The following is a 15,959-nucleotide window of genomic DNA, read 5'->3' on the forward strand; positions in this document are numbered from 1 at the left end:
TGTAGAGCAAACTACTTCTCTCTCTGTGGGTACATCTAGACTACAGGCTTTTGTCGACAGAGGCTTTCTCGACAGATACTGTCGACAAAGCTTCTGTTGACAAAGAGCATCTAGACTACATCCAGTTCTGTCGACAAAGCAAGCCGCTTTGTCGACACGAGTGTGTAGACGCAAAGGACAGTGTAGATGCAATAACGGCTTCTGTCGACAGAAGGCGTTATTCCTCATAGAACGAGGTTTACCACCATCGACAAAACCGCCGCGTTCTGTCGACGTTCTGTCGACAGAACACAGTGGCAGTGTCAACGCAGGTACCGTTTTGTCGACAAAAATCCACAGTTGTTGACAAAACCTGGTAGACTAGACGTATCCTGTGAGTGGTCTCAGTGCCACTCCACAGAATGGTGAAGCACACCCCGTCAGTGGGTGGGTGACACGTACTGCAGCACAGAGCCCAACGTGCCTGTCCTTCTCCTCAGGCAGTGGCTGATTTCGCTGCAAGGTGTGAAGGGGGCTGAGGGCCCACAGAACTGGGAGCTGCCTCCTAGCCCACCAGGGCACAGACTACCAGCTTTCTGGGTCAGGCCTGCAATGCATGGGTGGCTCAGGTCTGGAGCATCCCCTCCTATGCCCCACTTAAGGCATTTTGTTTTCGGGGGGGACGTAAGTGATGGATTGACCTTGAACTGACCCTCTGCATTGGGCTGACCTTCACCAGGAGGAGCTCACTGAACGCCCCACAAGTCCTGTCCTGTGGAAAACCTGGAATGGATACTCTTCCGGGTCCCCTCTTTGCTGCTATTTCCAAAGACTGGATCTGGAACCCGGAGGCGGAGGACTAGGTGTGCCCTTCAGAGCAGGGGTGGGGAACTGGATTTGGGTCAGGCGCCACTCACAAACAGAAAAATCAGTCGGGGGCTGCACACAAGTGAGAAGGAAAGCGAGAAGCCCCTGACGGAGAAGGAGAGAGGCTCTCCCCACATTCTCCTCGCACACCAGAGCCTGGGAGGGCAGGCTAGTAGATTTGTGTGCTCCAGCCCTGCGGGTGGGTGGCAGGGGGCCTGGAGCACCCGTCTGGGCTCCCCAGTGCTAAGTCTTGGGGGCCAGATCCAGGCAAGCTGGGAGCTGCATTCGGCCCCTGGGCCTGAAGTTCCCCACCCCTGCTTTAGAAGATCCTATGCTATTAGACTAAAGGGGCTAGGAGAGCAACTCCCTCCATTAAGCCCCAGAAATCTGGCTCTCAGCAGCTTTGGATGCTCCCTCTGTTCCACTGAGCACCATTTGCAGAACTTCGCTGCATCCCAATAACTCAGGCAGCTCGGAGAGAGAGATTCCAAAAAGGGTAGAAAAACCCACAAGAGCCCAAGGAAACGCCAGTTTGCTGCCAAATGAAAAAATAGCACCGGGGGAGCTCTCCTGTGTACACATTAGAGGCTGCCAAGGCATTGTGATTCCAGCCCAGAAACACGTGCCGGTGCATCGCCCGTGGTGGGGAAGGGTTTGGGGACCTGCCATCATTCCCAACTCGCCACCCCCCGTTTCTACACATCACCCCACCCTGCCCCCGCCACACGAACACACTGTCTTTGCATGCCAGCATCTGGAATCAAAAGCCAGCCCCTTCTTTTCCCACTGCCGCGGGTGTTCTTTGGTGCCAACGCCGCCTGTACTGCGCCTGTACTGTACCCGTCTCGGCTGCGGCACGTAGGGGCGCGGTGCAGCTGATGCCGTGCCGTTCGTTAAAAGCAACGAGGCTGCACATTTCACAGCTCCCGGATATGTGAGCTACGCTGGGCTGGGCCTTTTTTTATTACTTTCTAGCCGTCTGGGTACCATGGGTCAGTAATTGTTCATTGGCCTGTATGCGGCGCTCAGTGAACATTTGGTGTAATGAGCTCGGCTGTAATAGACTGTTGCTGCATTATTGAAAGCAGAGCAAAATCCACACCCAACCGATATATGATGATGAGATGGTCTTAAAGGACGTCCCGTCCGATTAGGCTGCTCTGTGATGCCAGCGCCGGCAGAAAGGCTGACGCGTAGGAGATTTAAATAGGTCGCACGGTTCTGTATCGCTCACTTTGGCAAAGGCCAGGCCCAGCGATGCCATCCGCAGGCTCGGCGCTTTCCGAGGTGAGGGACACCGACACGGTGAGCGCATGGAGGGGAAAAGCCACTCAATGAATCATTCGGCCGAGGCCGGTGTAAATTGCCTTCGCGCCGCTGACCTCCCTGCAGCTTGATCGAGAGCCGCTGAGGTTTGGCCGATCATCTTCAAAAGGCGTTCTGCCGGGGTTCATCCAAAGGGCAGCGAAATCCTGGGATGATGGGGGAAGCCTGGAAATTCAAAAGCGACCGGTGCTCCTGGCCGCCACCACTACTACTGTGGCAGCAGCAGCGGCTGCATCCCGTGGTCCTTTAAATCGCCGCCGGAGCACCGCACTGAGGGCTCTGAGGACTGCGGGGAGGGAGCTGTAGTCTGGCCAGCACTGAGGGCTGGCTGCCTCGGACCCGCCTCTTCTGCCTCAGGCCCCGCCCCTTTCATATGCACGGTGCCAACCCCCCACACACGTTGCCCAGGGGCATATGGAAGCTGTTGGATTCACTGTGTGTGGTCACAGGAGGAAGAGGCCAAGCCAGGGCAGAGCTTCAGAGTGGAGGGTGAGTGGCCCACCATCCAAGCACCCCTTATTTTGTTTTCCCAGTGGGAGCTTCCGCCCCAGCGCACACATGGAGTCGGTGCGAAGCCGACAGTCACCCGGCCATTTTAAGATATAAGGGAGGAAAGCGAGAGAAAGGACGGGCTTTGTTCCAGTCTCAGCTCACCAGCTTGCGGACACGCTCACAATGCACAAAGATCAGCAGTTACCTTCAGAACATGCCTCCGCTGGACCAGAAAGACTAAAGGTGGAATTTACATCCAGTTGCTCAGGGAGTTTTCTAGGCAACTATTCCCATGATTGCCATGAGGGGACTTTTCTGTGTAATTTAATGATCAGTGAAAGCTCAGCCTTTTGGTGATGCATCTTTTTTTTTGTTGTTAAGTTCATCATTATTTAACATCCTCTCCTATTCCGGCTGGCGAGCAAATGCCCCTAAGTGCTTTGCATGAGAAGATGCTGGAATCGAGATGCAAAGAGATGCCAAATGCTGGATTCAAAGCCATCATATCCTCAGGGTGTGGATTTACACACCTGACCTCTAGCACAGCCAAATAAAGATATTACTCCAGCTGGAAAAAAAAATACACACATAACCATTCACTGACTAACTGTTGGAAGGAGGGGTTAGTAACTGACTAGCAGTTGGAGGGAGGGGTTAGTAACAGACTAACTATTGGAGGGAGGGTTTTGTAGGAATAACTGTTGGAGGGTGGGGCTAAAAATTCGACAAGAGGGGTTAGCAACTGGATAACGGTTGCAGGGGAGCAAAATAATTGAATACCCACTGGAGAAAAAGGCCAACAACTCAGTAACCATTGAAAGGACAGACTAGCCTCTGAATAACCATAAGAGGAGGGGTTTAGCAATTGACTAACCATTGGAGGAAAGAGCTAATAACTGAATAACCAGCGGGGGGGAGGGAGAGTGCAGCAACTGAATAACCATTGACAACTGACTCCTTGTTGGAGGGAGTGGCTAACAAGGGAATAACTCTTCCAGGCAGTGGGCAACGTGGAAACTGAGCAATATGGCAGGTCACAAGCACAGGTAAGTTTTCAGCCACCAGCTCTTGTGCACTCAGACACATCTGCTGGAGAGATTTTAAGAGCTAGAGGGTGGATCCCTACAAAAGTATTCTGAATATCACAGAAATCTCGCCTCTCAGTTATATCTGCTTCCATGACACAGACATGCCCCAGCCTACACTGACAGGCATGTTATAGCTGTGTCCAGCTGTTTTCTCGCTATGACACTGATGGAGGTCACGAATGGTCCCTGCCAAGAGCTATGTATTAACTGACTGTCGTGGTTATTGCCAGATGTGTGTATGGGGAATTATTTACAGTTATGCCACCTGCAGGTTATCTGCAACCCTGCTCGGAGAGAAACCTACCAAAGCAGAGTAGGTTGGCCCTGAGCCAACGAACCTGAGAACAATGGATGCCCATGAACACAGCCTACGTTTACTGCCTGGAGTCTATGCAGGCTGGAGATGTACAATGACAAAGGAACCCCAGAAGCCTTTTGAGAAGTGAGCCCCTTGGCTAAGAAACAATAGCCTGGGACTGTATGCAAGAACCGTCCCGAGGGATTGTCCATTACAGGAGAGAACTTTCAGTCAGTGCGGAAGGTCCCAGGAACAGTGGACCCCAGCTTCGTAGACTGGATAAGCACCAGAAAGATGAACCATGTGGGTCAGAAATACCTGATGAGACAAGACAGTCACTTGCTTATAAGTATAGGCTGTGGATTGTGTTGTGTGTGGGTTTTTTTTTAATCTGGTACCAAATCCTTTTATGTGCCTTTCTTTTAAATCTTCATCGGTTACATAAACATTTTACTGTCAGTCAGTCCGAGTGCCTTGTGCTGAACTAAGGTGAAACGGGGGGACTGCTGTCTCCAGAGAGCCAGTGGATGCTGCAGGAGCCCAAAACACAGGGAACTGGGGGCCGGCGTGTCATGAAGTGGGGTGTGTAAATTCCTGGCTTGCACTGGGATAGAGCAGGGCTCATGGAGCCTAGTATATTACAAATCAGCCAGTGGCTGGGGAGAGTTTCACCTGATGGGCACAGACAAACCTCCCTCCCGCTTAGAGCAGGAGGTAGCAATTCATCCCGCACAATTTGGATAACCCCAAAAAGTGTCACCGTTTCTCGCTCTAATGGGAGGGACCCACATACTTCAGCATCAGTTTTGTGTGCATGAGGAGTAAGGGTTTGCAAGCAACAAGGATTTAAAATGAAAATATTTTGCGGGGGGGAGGAGACTTGTTTTTTTCCCCTCTTTTTCCTGTATCTTGCAACAGAAGGGAAACGTGTTAGCTCCGAGTTTGGCCAGCTCAATAGAGAGTAATTAAAAAGGCTTTTATTTTGTGAGCACTTCTACAAGAATGACTTAAGGTCTGAAACACATGATCTACAATGAGAACACTGTTATAGTCTTGGACTTCACAACATCCTCTGGCAAGGAGTTCCACAGGTTGACTGTGCATTGTGTGAAGAAATACTTCCTTTTGTTTGTTTCTTTGTCTGCTAGTAAGAACTGAAGTCTATTGACTTTATCAAACAGAAAGATGCATGGTCTATAAATGCCTCGATGGATAAAAGAGATCAGATGGCTCTTAGATCTAGCAGACAAAAGAATAAAAAGGCCCCATTGCTAGACATTAAAATGAGACTACCTCAATGGAAATAAGCCAGAACTTCTTAGCAACGAGGATAATTAATCATTGGAACCGATTACCAAGGCATGTAGCAAATTCTCCATCACTTTGGAGTTTTGAAATCAAGATTCCGTGTCTAAAAGATATGCTCTGGTTCAGCCACAAATTATTCAGCTCAATGAAGGACTCGTTGGATGAAATGTAATGACTTGTGCAAGGCAGCAGCTGAGGCTAGACTATCATCATGATCTCCTGAAGTGTCACAATTCATGTATTTTTAAAGCATCCGATGAAGGGCCAAATGCCAGATTTCAGGGTCATACAGCAGCTAAATGGAGGTTTAGAAATTAGAAGCCCCGAAACAGCATTGTGTACACATTGAAAGTAGACTATGAAGACTGAGGGCATCACTGCTGCTACCAGTTCTTATGGCCTTCCAAGAATTTAAAATGTTCTTTCACCACGTCTGGAGTACTGCGTCCAATTCTGCCCCCCTGTAGAAAGGATGTGGACACATTGGAGAAAGTCCAGCAAAAGGCAACCAAAATGATTAGGGGGTTGGACCACATGATATACAAAGAGAGGCTGAGGAATTTGGGCTTGTTTAGTCTGCAGAAGTGAAGAGTGAGGGGGGATTTGAGAGCAGCCTTCAACTCCCTGAAGGGAGGTTCCAAAGAGGATGGAGAGATGCTGTTCTCAGTAGCGGCGGATGGCAGAATGAGGAGCGGTGATCTCAAGTTATAGTGGGGGAGGTCTAGGCTGGATATTAGGAAAATCTATTTCCTTAGGAGGGCGGTGAAGCACTGGGCTGGGTTCTCTAGGGAGGTGGTGGAATCTCCATCCCTAGAAGTTTTTATGTCCTGGCTGGACAGAGCCCTGGCTGGGATAATTTAGTTGGGAATGGTCCTGCTTTGGGCAGGGGGCTGGACTTGATGACTCCTGAGGTCTCTTCCAGCCCTGGGAGTCTATGATTCTATGACATCTATTCTTCTTTCCTCGTGTAAGTAAATTTGGGACAGAATTAGCTAAGTTCCAAATTCAGCAAAACACTTAAGCACCCACTTAACGGTTTGATTACTGTGCCCCATCGGGGTCCTTTTGAAAGGGTCACATCTACCCTGCTGTCGACAGTGAATCCAGTTGACCCCTGGGCTTTCCAGTAGAGACTGCTGGAGTCAAGGCAGCACCCAACTCCCCTGGAATGTCACCAAGAGCTTGGAAGCACCCAACTTCCCTGGAATGTCACTGAAAATCTGGCAGCACCCAACTTCCCTGGAATGTCACTGAGCTTGGAAGCTCCCACCTCCCCTGGAATGACACAGACCTTGGCACATGCCTGCCTTTCATGTGAAAATCTCCCAATTTGTATGTTTATTTCCTACCATCCTTCCCTTTCCCCTGCACTTTATTTGTGTGTGTCTCAAATCACCGTTTGCCCTTGGGATTACCTCCTCTCCGAAGGTGCAAATACCTTTTCCACCCCCAATTCAGTCTCCATCGACACAGCAGACCCATGAACAATGTATTCTGCACAGTCCCCTGTAACCCTTTGCCCCCACATGGCTCTTGTCATTCAGGGAAGGCACCATTTGATTTTTCTTCACTGCGACCTGATGAAATCCTTCCCCTCCTACTCCTCACTAGCGTTCTCTCCGGGCAGCGCTGTCTGTCAGCGGCAGCATAATCCTGCAACTCACAAGGTACCTGCAGCTACAAAATGGGTAATGATGAGCAAGCTGCAGCTGCCAGCCCACGTCAAAGTGCTGCTCGTCGCCAGGGTGAGCTCCCCGGGCAGCTACAAGCAGGACTATTGTCACAGCAAAAGCCCTCTCTGGCACTGGCCAGATTCCTCCCCCTCCCCCATAGCCTATGCAAAGCGATCTCTTTGGTCCAGTAAAATGAATCCACCTGCTGCCCTTGGAAATGTCATTGAGAGTCGCTGCTGCGGGCAGAGGAGGAGGGGGCCTGTGCCTTCCGTCTGAGCCATTCTGTACATCTGACATTACGCTCCCCCAATGATGTCGGGGGAAGCACTTTCCAAGAAGGCGGCATTAACTCTCAGCCCACATAAGACACATGGGGGAGGCCTAGGTTGGATATTAGGAAAAACTATTCCCCTGGGAGGGTGATGAAGCACTGGGATGGGTTCCCTAGGGAGGGGGTGGAATCTCCATCCCTAGAGGTGTTTAAGTCCCGGCTTGATAAAGCCCTGGCTGGAAGGATTTAATTGGGGTTGATCCTGCTTTGGGCAGGGGGCTGGACTCAATGCCTCCTGAGGTCTCTCCCCGCCCTAGCATTCTAGGATTCGATGACCCTGTCTCCAAGCTTCATCAGTTCAGCTGTCAGCCCCAAATGAGGCCAGATGGAGCGGCAAACACAGGGACTAGGTCTGGGAAAAACTCATTCAATCCGTGTAAGTCCGTTCTTCCCACGTTCCAATGCTGCCTTGCTCTCTAAAGATCGTCTTCAATGATGCTCAGTCTAGCTTTAAGGTCTCTTCCGATCTCATGCGCTGGAAGTTTTACCCAGGGGTTCCTTTTCCAGACTCTGACCCCTAGTGATCCCCTCATCCTAAACAGCCCCTCAAGCACCTGGATATTTGCACTCCACAAACAGAGCAATGTCCAAAGATACCTCCTGTTGCAGACCTCTGGCGGACAACACTCCCACGCTCAAAACTTGTCACCTCAGGGTTTGTACTAGGTGCCATGGTGAGTGACGAGCCGGGTCGGCGCTGTGGTGAGTGACAAGCTTTGTTCCTCGCTACTGCCGTCCGTCTGCGGCTCTCACGTCACAGCCCTTTTATGAATTATGCCTCTCAAGACATAGGAACATAAGAATGGCCAGACTGGGTCAGATCCAAGGTCCAACTAGCCCAGTCTTCCATCAGTGGCCATTGCCAGGTGCCCCAGAAGGAATAAACAGATCAGGCAATCATAAAGTGATCCATCCCCTGCTGCCTATTCCCAGCTACTAACAAACAGACACCATCCCCACCCATCCTGGCTAATAGCCACTGATGGACCTAACCTCCATGAATGTATCTAGCTCATTTTTGAACCCCATGAAAGTCCTTCCCTTCTCCACATCCTCTGGCAAGAAGTTCCACAGGTTGACTGTGCACCGAGTGAAGAAAAAGGTCCTTTTGTTTGTTTTAAACCTGTTGCCTATTCATTTCATTTGGTGATCCCTAGTTCTTATATAGTGGGAATAAGTAAATAACTTCTCCTTATTTGCTTTTTCCCCCACCAGTCATGATTTTATAGACCTCTACCATATCCCCCCTTAGTCTCCTCTTTTCTAAGCTGAAGTCTTGGACTTCACAACATCTTCTGGCAAGGAGTTCCACAGGTTGACTGTGCATGGTGTGAAGAAATACTTCCTCTTGTTTGTTCCTTTATCTGCTAAAAAGAGGCCATAAGAGGTGTGTGTTACTTTACCAGCTTCTCAGATGGGGAAAGCAAAGCAGTGACCAAGCAGTTTAAGTGACGTACCCAATGTCTGCAAGGGAGTCGGTGACTGCCCTCATGGCTCTTAGTCCTATTCTTCGGTTCTAAAGCCGTTCTTCAGAGACAACTGAACAGTGTCATCCACAAGCCAAGTGCATTCACTGCCACGGCGCCTCCTGCTGGTAGCCCTGGGAATTAGCTTTTGTTTGCTTTCTGGAGGCCTCCCTCTGGCAGGTGTCTCCGCATGTTCTCACTTCACTCTCCAGTCTGGACCCGCTTCACTCTTGCTACTACACTCCAGCTGTGCCTGCTCCAGTGTCTCTCGACCCCCTTCCGGGGGGTCCTCTCTCCACACCAGAGTCCTCCCTTCCTAGGGAACACCCAGTTCCCCTGGACCCTTCTTGCCTCGGTGACCCACAGCCAGTCTTCAGCTAGCCCCTGCCTCAGGGCAAACTCCAGTCTGGAATGGCCACTCAGCATTGTCAAGGGGTGTGGACCTGCTGCCTTTGCCTACCACGGCTGCCTCCCTGCAGCCCTAGTAGCCTCAGGCCTTGCTTCAAGCCCTGCAGCCTGGGGGCTTGCCTACCTAGAGTTTCCCCAGCTCTGCCTGCCTGCCTCCAGGAAGCCTCTTGCTTCCCAGACAGCTAGGTCCCACCTGCTCTCCAGCCAAAGTGAGCCCTCCCCTACTCCCTCCTGGAGGCCTTCTTTATGTAGCCTCAGCTGGGCCCTAATTGGCTACTGCCTGCCACAGCTGTGGGTTTTGCACCCCGCTCTCTCCCAGGATTCCGGGTTTTACATTTAAAGGGCCAGGGCGGGGCAGATGCCTCCTCACAATCCGGAGTGGAGCTTTTCCTGACGATTCCCGTTAGCGACAATGAAGGGGGAGAGGATGACGTCAGACCCTGGCTGATGGCCACATGCAGTCTCAGCAGATACACAGGGTGGCCAGGTGGCCAATATTCACCCGGACAGTCCGGTATTTTCGGCTCCTGTCTGGTAAAAAAATTCAGAGACTACTGGACACCTGAGATGTCCGGTATTTTCTGAATTTTTCCCCAGGCTAGGAGGCGAAAATGCCGGGCACTTGGCAACCCTACAAACATTCAGCGCCCGGACTCCCCCCCCCCCCTCGAGCCTGCACCCTCCCCCGGCCCGCAACACCCCCAACCCCCACGCTTTCCTGGTTCCCTAAGTCTGCCGGCACAAAAGGGGACATACTGTTTTAATGCTGGTTTGGGGGGGGGGGTTGTTTTTGTTTTTTGGCTCAACAACTTTGGTCTCCCCGCCTTTTTTTTTCCTTTCAACAGAATTTTTTCCGGGTGCTTTTTTTTGCAGGGGGGAGAGGGGGGAGTTCGGTATTTTTGTTTCAACCATCTGGCAACCCTAGATACAAACGGGAGTCACCACCTGAGGATCTGCCCCCCTTTGAACACATCTGGTGCATTCTTCTGCACCACAGCCAGAAGTCACATGGGTGAGAATGTTGGAGGTAGCCCAATAACCTAGGCCTTAGGGACACCTCACGTCCCCACTTGCTGCTGAAATGTCCCAAGTCCAAATGAGAATGGGAAGTCAGGCCTATCTGCTCCCTTTGAGGTGGCATCTGAAATTCAAGGAACAATCACTAAGATGACGAGTGAATGTTTCCTCCTTGTCCCAAATAATTTATCAACATTTTTAATGGCCCAACACGCCTCCCCCTTGTTTTAATAGCTCTGCAGTGAGAAACAACAAAGGAAACCCAACTTTGGGAAAGGGAAAATGTTACTCATGCAAAACAAGAACCACCACCATTAACTGTGGAGCTGAGTCAAAGGTTCAGGCCGAAAAATACTGGCAGAGATCATGTCCCGAGATAGAACCACTACATTTTCCTCACCAGGCTTTTGCAGCAACCAAAATTTCACACCGGAACATAGTCAGGCCGGCTGCATGCAGAGACAGGATACTTTGTGAGTGCTAATCAGTTGCATATGGTGGCATTCAGTCAATAAAACTACGAGTTCTTTATCTTTAATATTGTGCCGAGATGACTAGGAGACCCTCAAATCCCCAAATATTTGACATCCAAAAAGAACTTTGATTCATTCCACATCGGAGACCCTTTCATATTTGTTTTCCAGGAACGTTCAAGTGCTCAGACTTTGCTAGAGAGCCTCACAAAAAGCCAATATAAAGTTTTAATGCGCCAGTATTTGCCGAAAAGCTAATTTTGAATTTCACCTTCAATTGTAATAATAAAATAAAGGAAAAGGTCATGCTGAATGCATAAATCATGCTATAAGGGAATGGCGTGACTTATGGAACGAACAAGTGCTACACAAAACCAGCCATACGGGACTCTTTGCACATTCTTGATGTAGAGAAAAACCTCTCGCGGAGACATTGGTGACATGTTTTTGAATAACAAATTTCACGATCAGCTCATAAACAAGAGGAGAGACAAATGACTGCTTCGTTAGGCTGTATTTGCTTAGCTCCAATAATGAGCATATTGATTCAAAACTCAACAGTGAAGCACTTATAATGTTATCACTTGTACAGTAGATAGAGCCAAGTCAAGATTAAAAGGATACCCTGAAAATTTTAGGTGCTACAAGATAAGTCAATGTCCAGCATCCTCACTGGAAATTCTCCTTTAAATACAACTAAATCTTGTCTCTTTCTCTCCACAGAGATTAACCCAGGGTTTTATGCAGAGCCAGGCATGAACCACACATTTCAAATCTAGATTCTAACTTTCCCAGGATTTGGGAAGTTGTCTGAATGAAAGAGACAGGAATATTTAACTCAGAGATCAAAACTTCTCCGAAGTGTGGGGATGTCTAGGTCAGACCTCATGCCTCAGTTTGGAACCATCTGCTTACTGAGAGCTGGGTCAGGCACGGAGAAGGAATAAATCAAAATGGGCCTTATCCGGACACCAAAATAGATGCAAGAAGTCCTGTTTCCTGATTCCCCCCAGCACTTCACTGGAGAACCGGTGACTTCTCGTTCCCGTCTAGTTGAAGGAGATTAATGGAATCTATCCTCAAACAGCGCCACTAACACAGGCTGCTTCTGAAAGCACAATACCAATCCCTTCACACCAATAATGCAGAAAGGCTAACGACTCCAACACAAGCAGGTATCAGCATGAGAGCTGAGATTAGAACTCAGGTGTGCCTGACTTTGGCTCTTATGTTCAGTCCCCTTTCATCTCACAGACCTTTTTTGAAAAATCTCTTGCCATGCACAGCACACGCTGTGGTTCCAGGAATCACTAGAGAAAGAAACCCAGCAAAGAAAGAGGACTATGTACCACTTTAAAGACTAACAAGATGGTTTATTAGGTTCTTCCACTATTTGATCTGAGGAAGTGGGTCTGGCCCACGAAAGCTCATCACCTAATAAACCATTTTGTTAGTCTTTAAAGTGCTGCATAGTCCTGTCTTTTGTTTCAGCTACACCAGACTAACACGGCTACATTTCTATCACTATTCAGCAAAGAAAGGAGAGAGAAAACATTGATCCTCCACTTCCACCTCCCCATATGGATAATATTGACAGGCTTTTACAGACAGAGATGGGACCAGGATTAACATCTCCATTCATGCTGCTTTGATTCAGAGCCAGTCCTATCCGGCCCAGGAAGTCACTTCAGATTACGTATTTCCTATGCACTAAAAGCGCCTGGGGCGGCGTGGTGGAACCTGACGCAAGAGGTGACATGTCGCGGCCCCTTCCCGCCTTGGTTTCTTGTGGAGTTCGGGGGTTTCTGAAACTTACTTGTTTCAATTACAGGTTAATAAAATGCCACTGAAATTACTGACCCTGCTTATAAACGGTAATGGGTTTAAAATCAGGGAGCAGGAGGGCTCAGATACCATGGAGATGGGCACAGTCAGCCAGAGCTCTATTGTACATGCCCCCCCTTTCACCCAAAACACGGTCTTCAACACCGCCTTGCCCACCGCTGCGCTCCACTTACCCAGAAGCTCCACCCGGCCGCCGCTCATGCAGTTTTCCAAATAAATCCCATCCTTGAAACAATCTTCCTTCCTCTTGGGTAGCCCCAACATCTCGCCGGGCAGGTCCAGCACCTCCCCTCCAGAGCACGAGCAAGGCGTCTGCATGATGCCACAGGGATGGGAGCTGCTGCTGGTGGTCAGGCAGGTGTCCAGCCATTGGCACAGCATCTGGCAGGCGGCTTTGCTGGGGCTACGATTGCCCACCACCAGGTACTCCACCGAGAAGTCCTGCTCCTGAGGCTTGGCGGGCTTCCGCCGCCCGTGCCCACCTTCTCCCGGTGGCGTGGTCTGCTTCATCTGGAGGAACTGCTTGTTGGACTGGAGGAAGGCGTGCCTGGTGGACGTGTCGCAGAGTTTTAGCACGTCGTCGAAGCTCTCCATGCCCAGGTAGGTGCGGGTGGACTCCAGGAAAGAGTCGAACTGGTAGGTGCGTATGGGCTGGTGGCCACATAGGCCGGTGGGTTTCAGGACCTTCATGTACAAGGTGTACCTCCGGGGGTCCGGGTTCTGGATGATCCAAGAGCACCGGGAGGAGTTCGATGGGAAGACAGCAAAGGAGGAGAAATAGCCAAAGAATTTCCCCTGGACCAGGGTGGTGCAGGGTGTTTGTCCCAGGTCCAGGGCGACCACAGTCCACAGGAAGAAGAGGGGTGATATCAAAAGCAGGTTCAGGGCAAAGCCAGTGCTCCTCATCCTAGGTCTCTGGTCCTATGGAACTCAAAGTAAGTGTCAGGCCGGCGCCAGATCTTGGACATAACAGGTGCCCGCTGGAGAGGGAAAGAGCGAGTTTAGGGGACTCTATGCGGAGTTAAGCCGATCTCCCCATCGCCGGACTTGGGCGCCCCTTTGTGGCCATACGCGGCACCTGGGGAAGAAAAGAGAGAAGGGAGTTGGTAACTCGCAGCGCACCGACCGGCTCTGAGCTCTCCCCGCGCTCGCAGCCCCGGGCAAGGCTGCGGGAGACGGGCCGGTCGCTCCCAGGGAGGGAGGGGCACCGGGCAGGCACCGATCCCGCTGTTCGCCTTTGGCTGTCTCCGCCCGGGCGCGGGGGAGCTGGGGGCGGGGAGAGTCGGGTTTACTCTCCGGGAGCCTCCGACCTGCGCCGCCTCGCCAGGCCGGCTGCAGCGTCCCCTCGCCTCCCTCCGCCCGGGGCTGGCGCCTCTCGCCTGCTTTGGCCGCTCGGGTTTCCCTGCGCCGGGCGGCGGCCGGGGCCAGGAGAGGTGCCCGGAGGACGGCAGAGGAGCAGCCCCCGCTGCCCAGCCCGAGAGCCACGGAGACCTCAGCCCCGCTCCCCTGGGCAGCCAGCAGCGCCCTGCCCTGCGCCCGGTATAGACCCTGCCCCGCACAGTCCCCGGCCGCCCCAGCGCTGCGCCCGGTATAGACCCTGCCCCGCGCCCGGTGCGCCGCGCCCCGCACAGTCCCCGGCCGCCCCAGCGCTGCGCCCCGTATAGACCCTGCCCTGCTCCCGGTGCGCCGCGCCCCGCACAGCCCCTGCCCCGCACAGCCCCCTGCCCCGCACAGCCCCCGGCTGCCCCTGCGCTGCGCCCCGCACAGCCCCCTGCCCCGCACAGCCCCCGGCTGCCCCTGCGCTGCGCCCCGCACAGCCCCCTGCCCCGCACAGCCCCCGGCTGCCCCTGCGCTGCGCCCCGCACAGCCCCCTGCCCCGCACAGCCCCCGGCTGCCCCTGCGCTGCGCCCCGCACAGCCCCTGCCCCGCACAGCCCCCGGCTGCCCCTGCGCTGCGCCCCGCACAGCCCCCTGCCCCGCACAGCCCCCGGCTGCCCCTGCGCTGCGCCCCGCACAGCCCCCTGCCCCGTACAGTCCCCGGCTGCCCCTGCGCTGCGCCCCGCACAGCCCCCTGCCCCGCACAGCCCCCGGCTGCCCCTGCGCTGCGCCCCGCACAGCCTCCTGCCCCGCACAGTCCCCGGCCGCCCCTGCGCGGTGTCTGCAGATGAAGGGAGCAGCCGGTAACCTGCGCCCAGCGCTGCGCTCCAAACCTCGCTGGCCAGGGCGTAAGTCTCTCTCCCCCCCCCCCCCCCCCCGCCTCCCTCTCAGGGCCCGTCCTCTGCTCGCCCTCACACTGCCCCCACTGGCCCGAGCCCCTTCCCTCCGTGCTCCCCACACACCCCAATGTTCCCTTCCCGCATCCCCCGTGCGCCCTCACACTGCCCCGGGTCTTTCCCCCTCTCCCGTGCGCTCCACACTGCCCCACGGTCCTGTTGGCACAGCCCCCGTGTGCCTCACACAGCCCATTGGGCCCTTCCCTCCTTTGCACCGTCCCCTGTTTGGCTCCTCTCATGCGCCCCTCTCCACTACCCAAGAGACCCCCTGCCCTGTGCCCCCTACTCATGGGACCCTTCCCCTGCCACATTCCCCTCTCCACTCCTCCCCCGTCCCTGCCGAGGTGAGTTGGAGAAAAGGAGGGGGAGAGGGTATCAGAATAAACTGCAGCATCCTGGCCTGGCTCCCATGAGTCTGGGTGCAAAGCCCCCCAGGGCTCCCCAACTACTCAGGAGTGGCTGCAGCAGGTGAAGGAGAGCAGGGTGCACCCTCAAGCCTCTTTAAGGTTCTGGGGTACAGTGGCCCACAGAAAGGTGGGGGACCAGCACTTTTGAGGAGACCCGGTTCCTTAAAGGTGGGGAGACAGGGTATCCCCCTTGTGGGGAGCCGATTGCCTTACCAGGCCCTGCCCTCCTTGGGTGTGGTGGGGGTAGGGACAAGATTACATCCTCACCAAACCAACACTCTGCAGCCCCTCTAGCGACCTGACCTTCCCCTGGGACGCTCGGAGAGTCCCTGTGCCATGGTCAGGCTGATTGTGCAAACTGGAGGCCTGGGCATGGGGGTGGGAACGGTGCCACGCACCCCCTTGAGAAAGGGCAGATTAAAGCAGGTCACCCCAGTGTAAGGACCGGAAGCCTGGCAAAGGGCATGGCAGCCCATGAGGGACCTACCAGCATCCTGCTGACACGTGTACATGGCTGTCCCTTGTCTGAAGGCAGTGATTCTCCAAGGGTGGCCCCGTTGCACCAGCTTCACAGATTTTAAAGCCCAAAGGGGTTATTATGTTTGTCTAGCCTGACCCCCTGCATCACACAGGCTGGTGAACCTGATCTAACAATTCCTACACCTTGCCTTAACTTCTGGTCATATTAGAGCAGGTCATTGTGAAAGTC

The 15,959-nt window shown here is 53.1% G+C and overlaps 1 protein-coding gene across 10 annotated transcripts in view; it reads right to left on the reverse strand.

Moving 5' to 3' along the window:
* The window catches only part of ADGRB1 (adhesion G protein-coupled receptor B1), a 423,185-nt gene that overhangs the window by 272,578 nt on the left and 134,648 nt on the right, over positions 1-15,959 (reverse strand). For 2 of the 10 annotated variants that reach the window (XM_075920018.1, XM_075920021.1), the window contains exon 1: positions 12,745-14,219. In XM_075920018.1, the coding sequence (XP_075776133.1) occupies positions 12,745-13,477 (733 nt within the window). In that variant the 5' untranslated portion in view covers positions 13,478-14,219. Of the gene's footprint in view, positions 1-12,744; positions 14,220-15,959 lie in introns of those variants that run through there. The other 8 variants (XM_075920015.1, XM_075920016.1, XM_075920020.1 and 5 more) reach the window with 5 other exon arrangements.

The sequence above is a fragment of the Pelodiscus sinensis genome, chromosome 2 (assembly GCF_049634645.1).
Source record: "Pelodiscus sinensis isolate JC-2024 chromosome 2, ASM4963464v1, whole genome shotgun sequence".
Taxonomy (NCBI): domain Eukaryota; kingdom Metazoa; phylum Chordata; order Testudines; family Trionychidae; genus Pelodiscus; species Pelodiscus sinensis.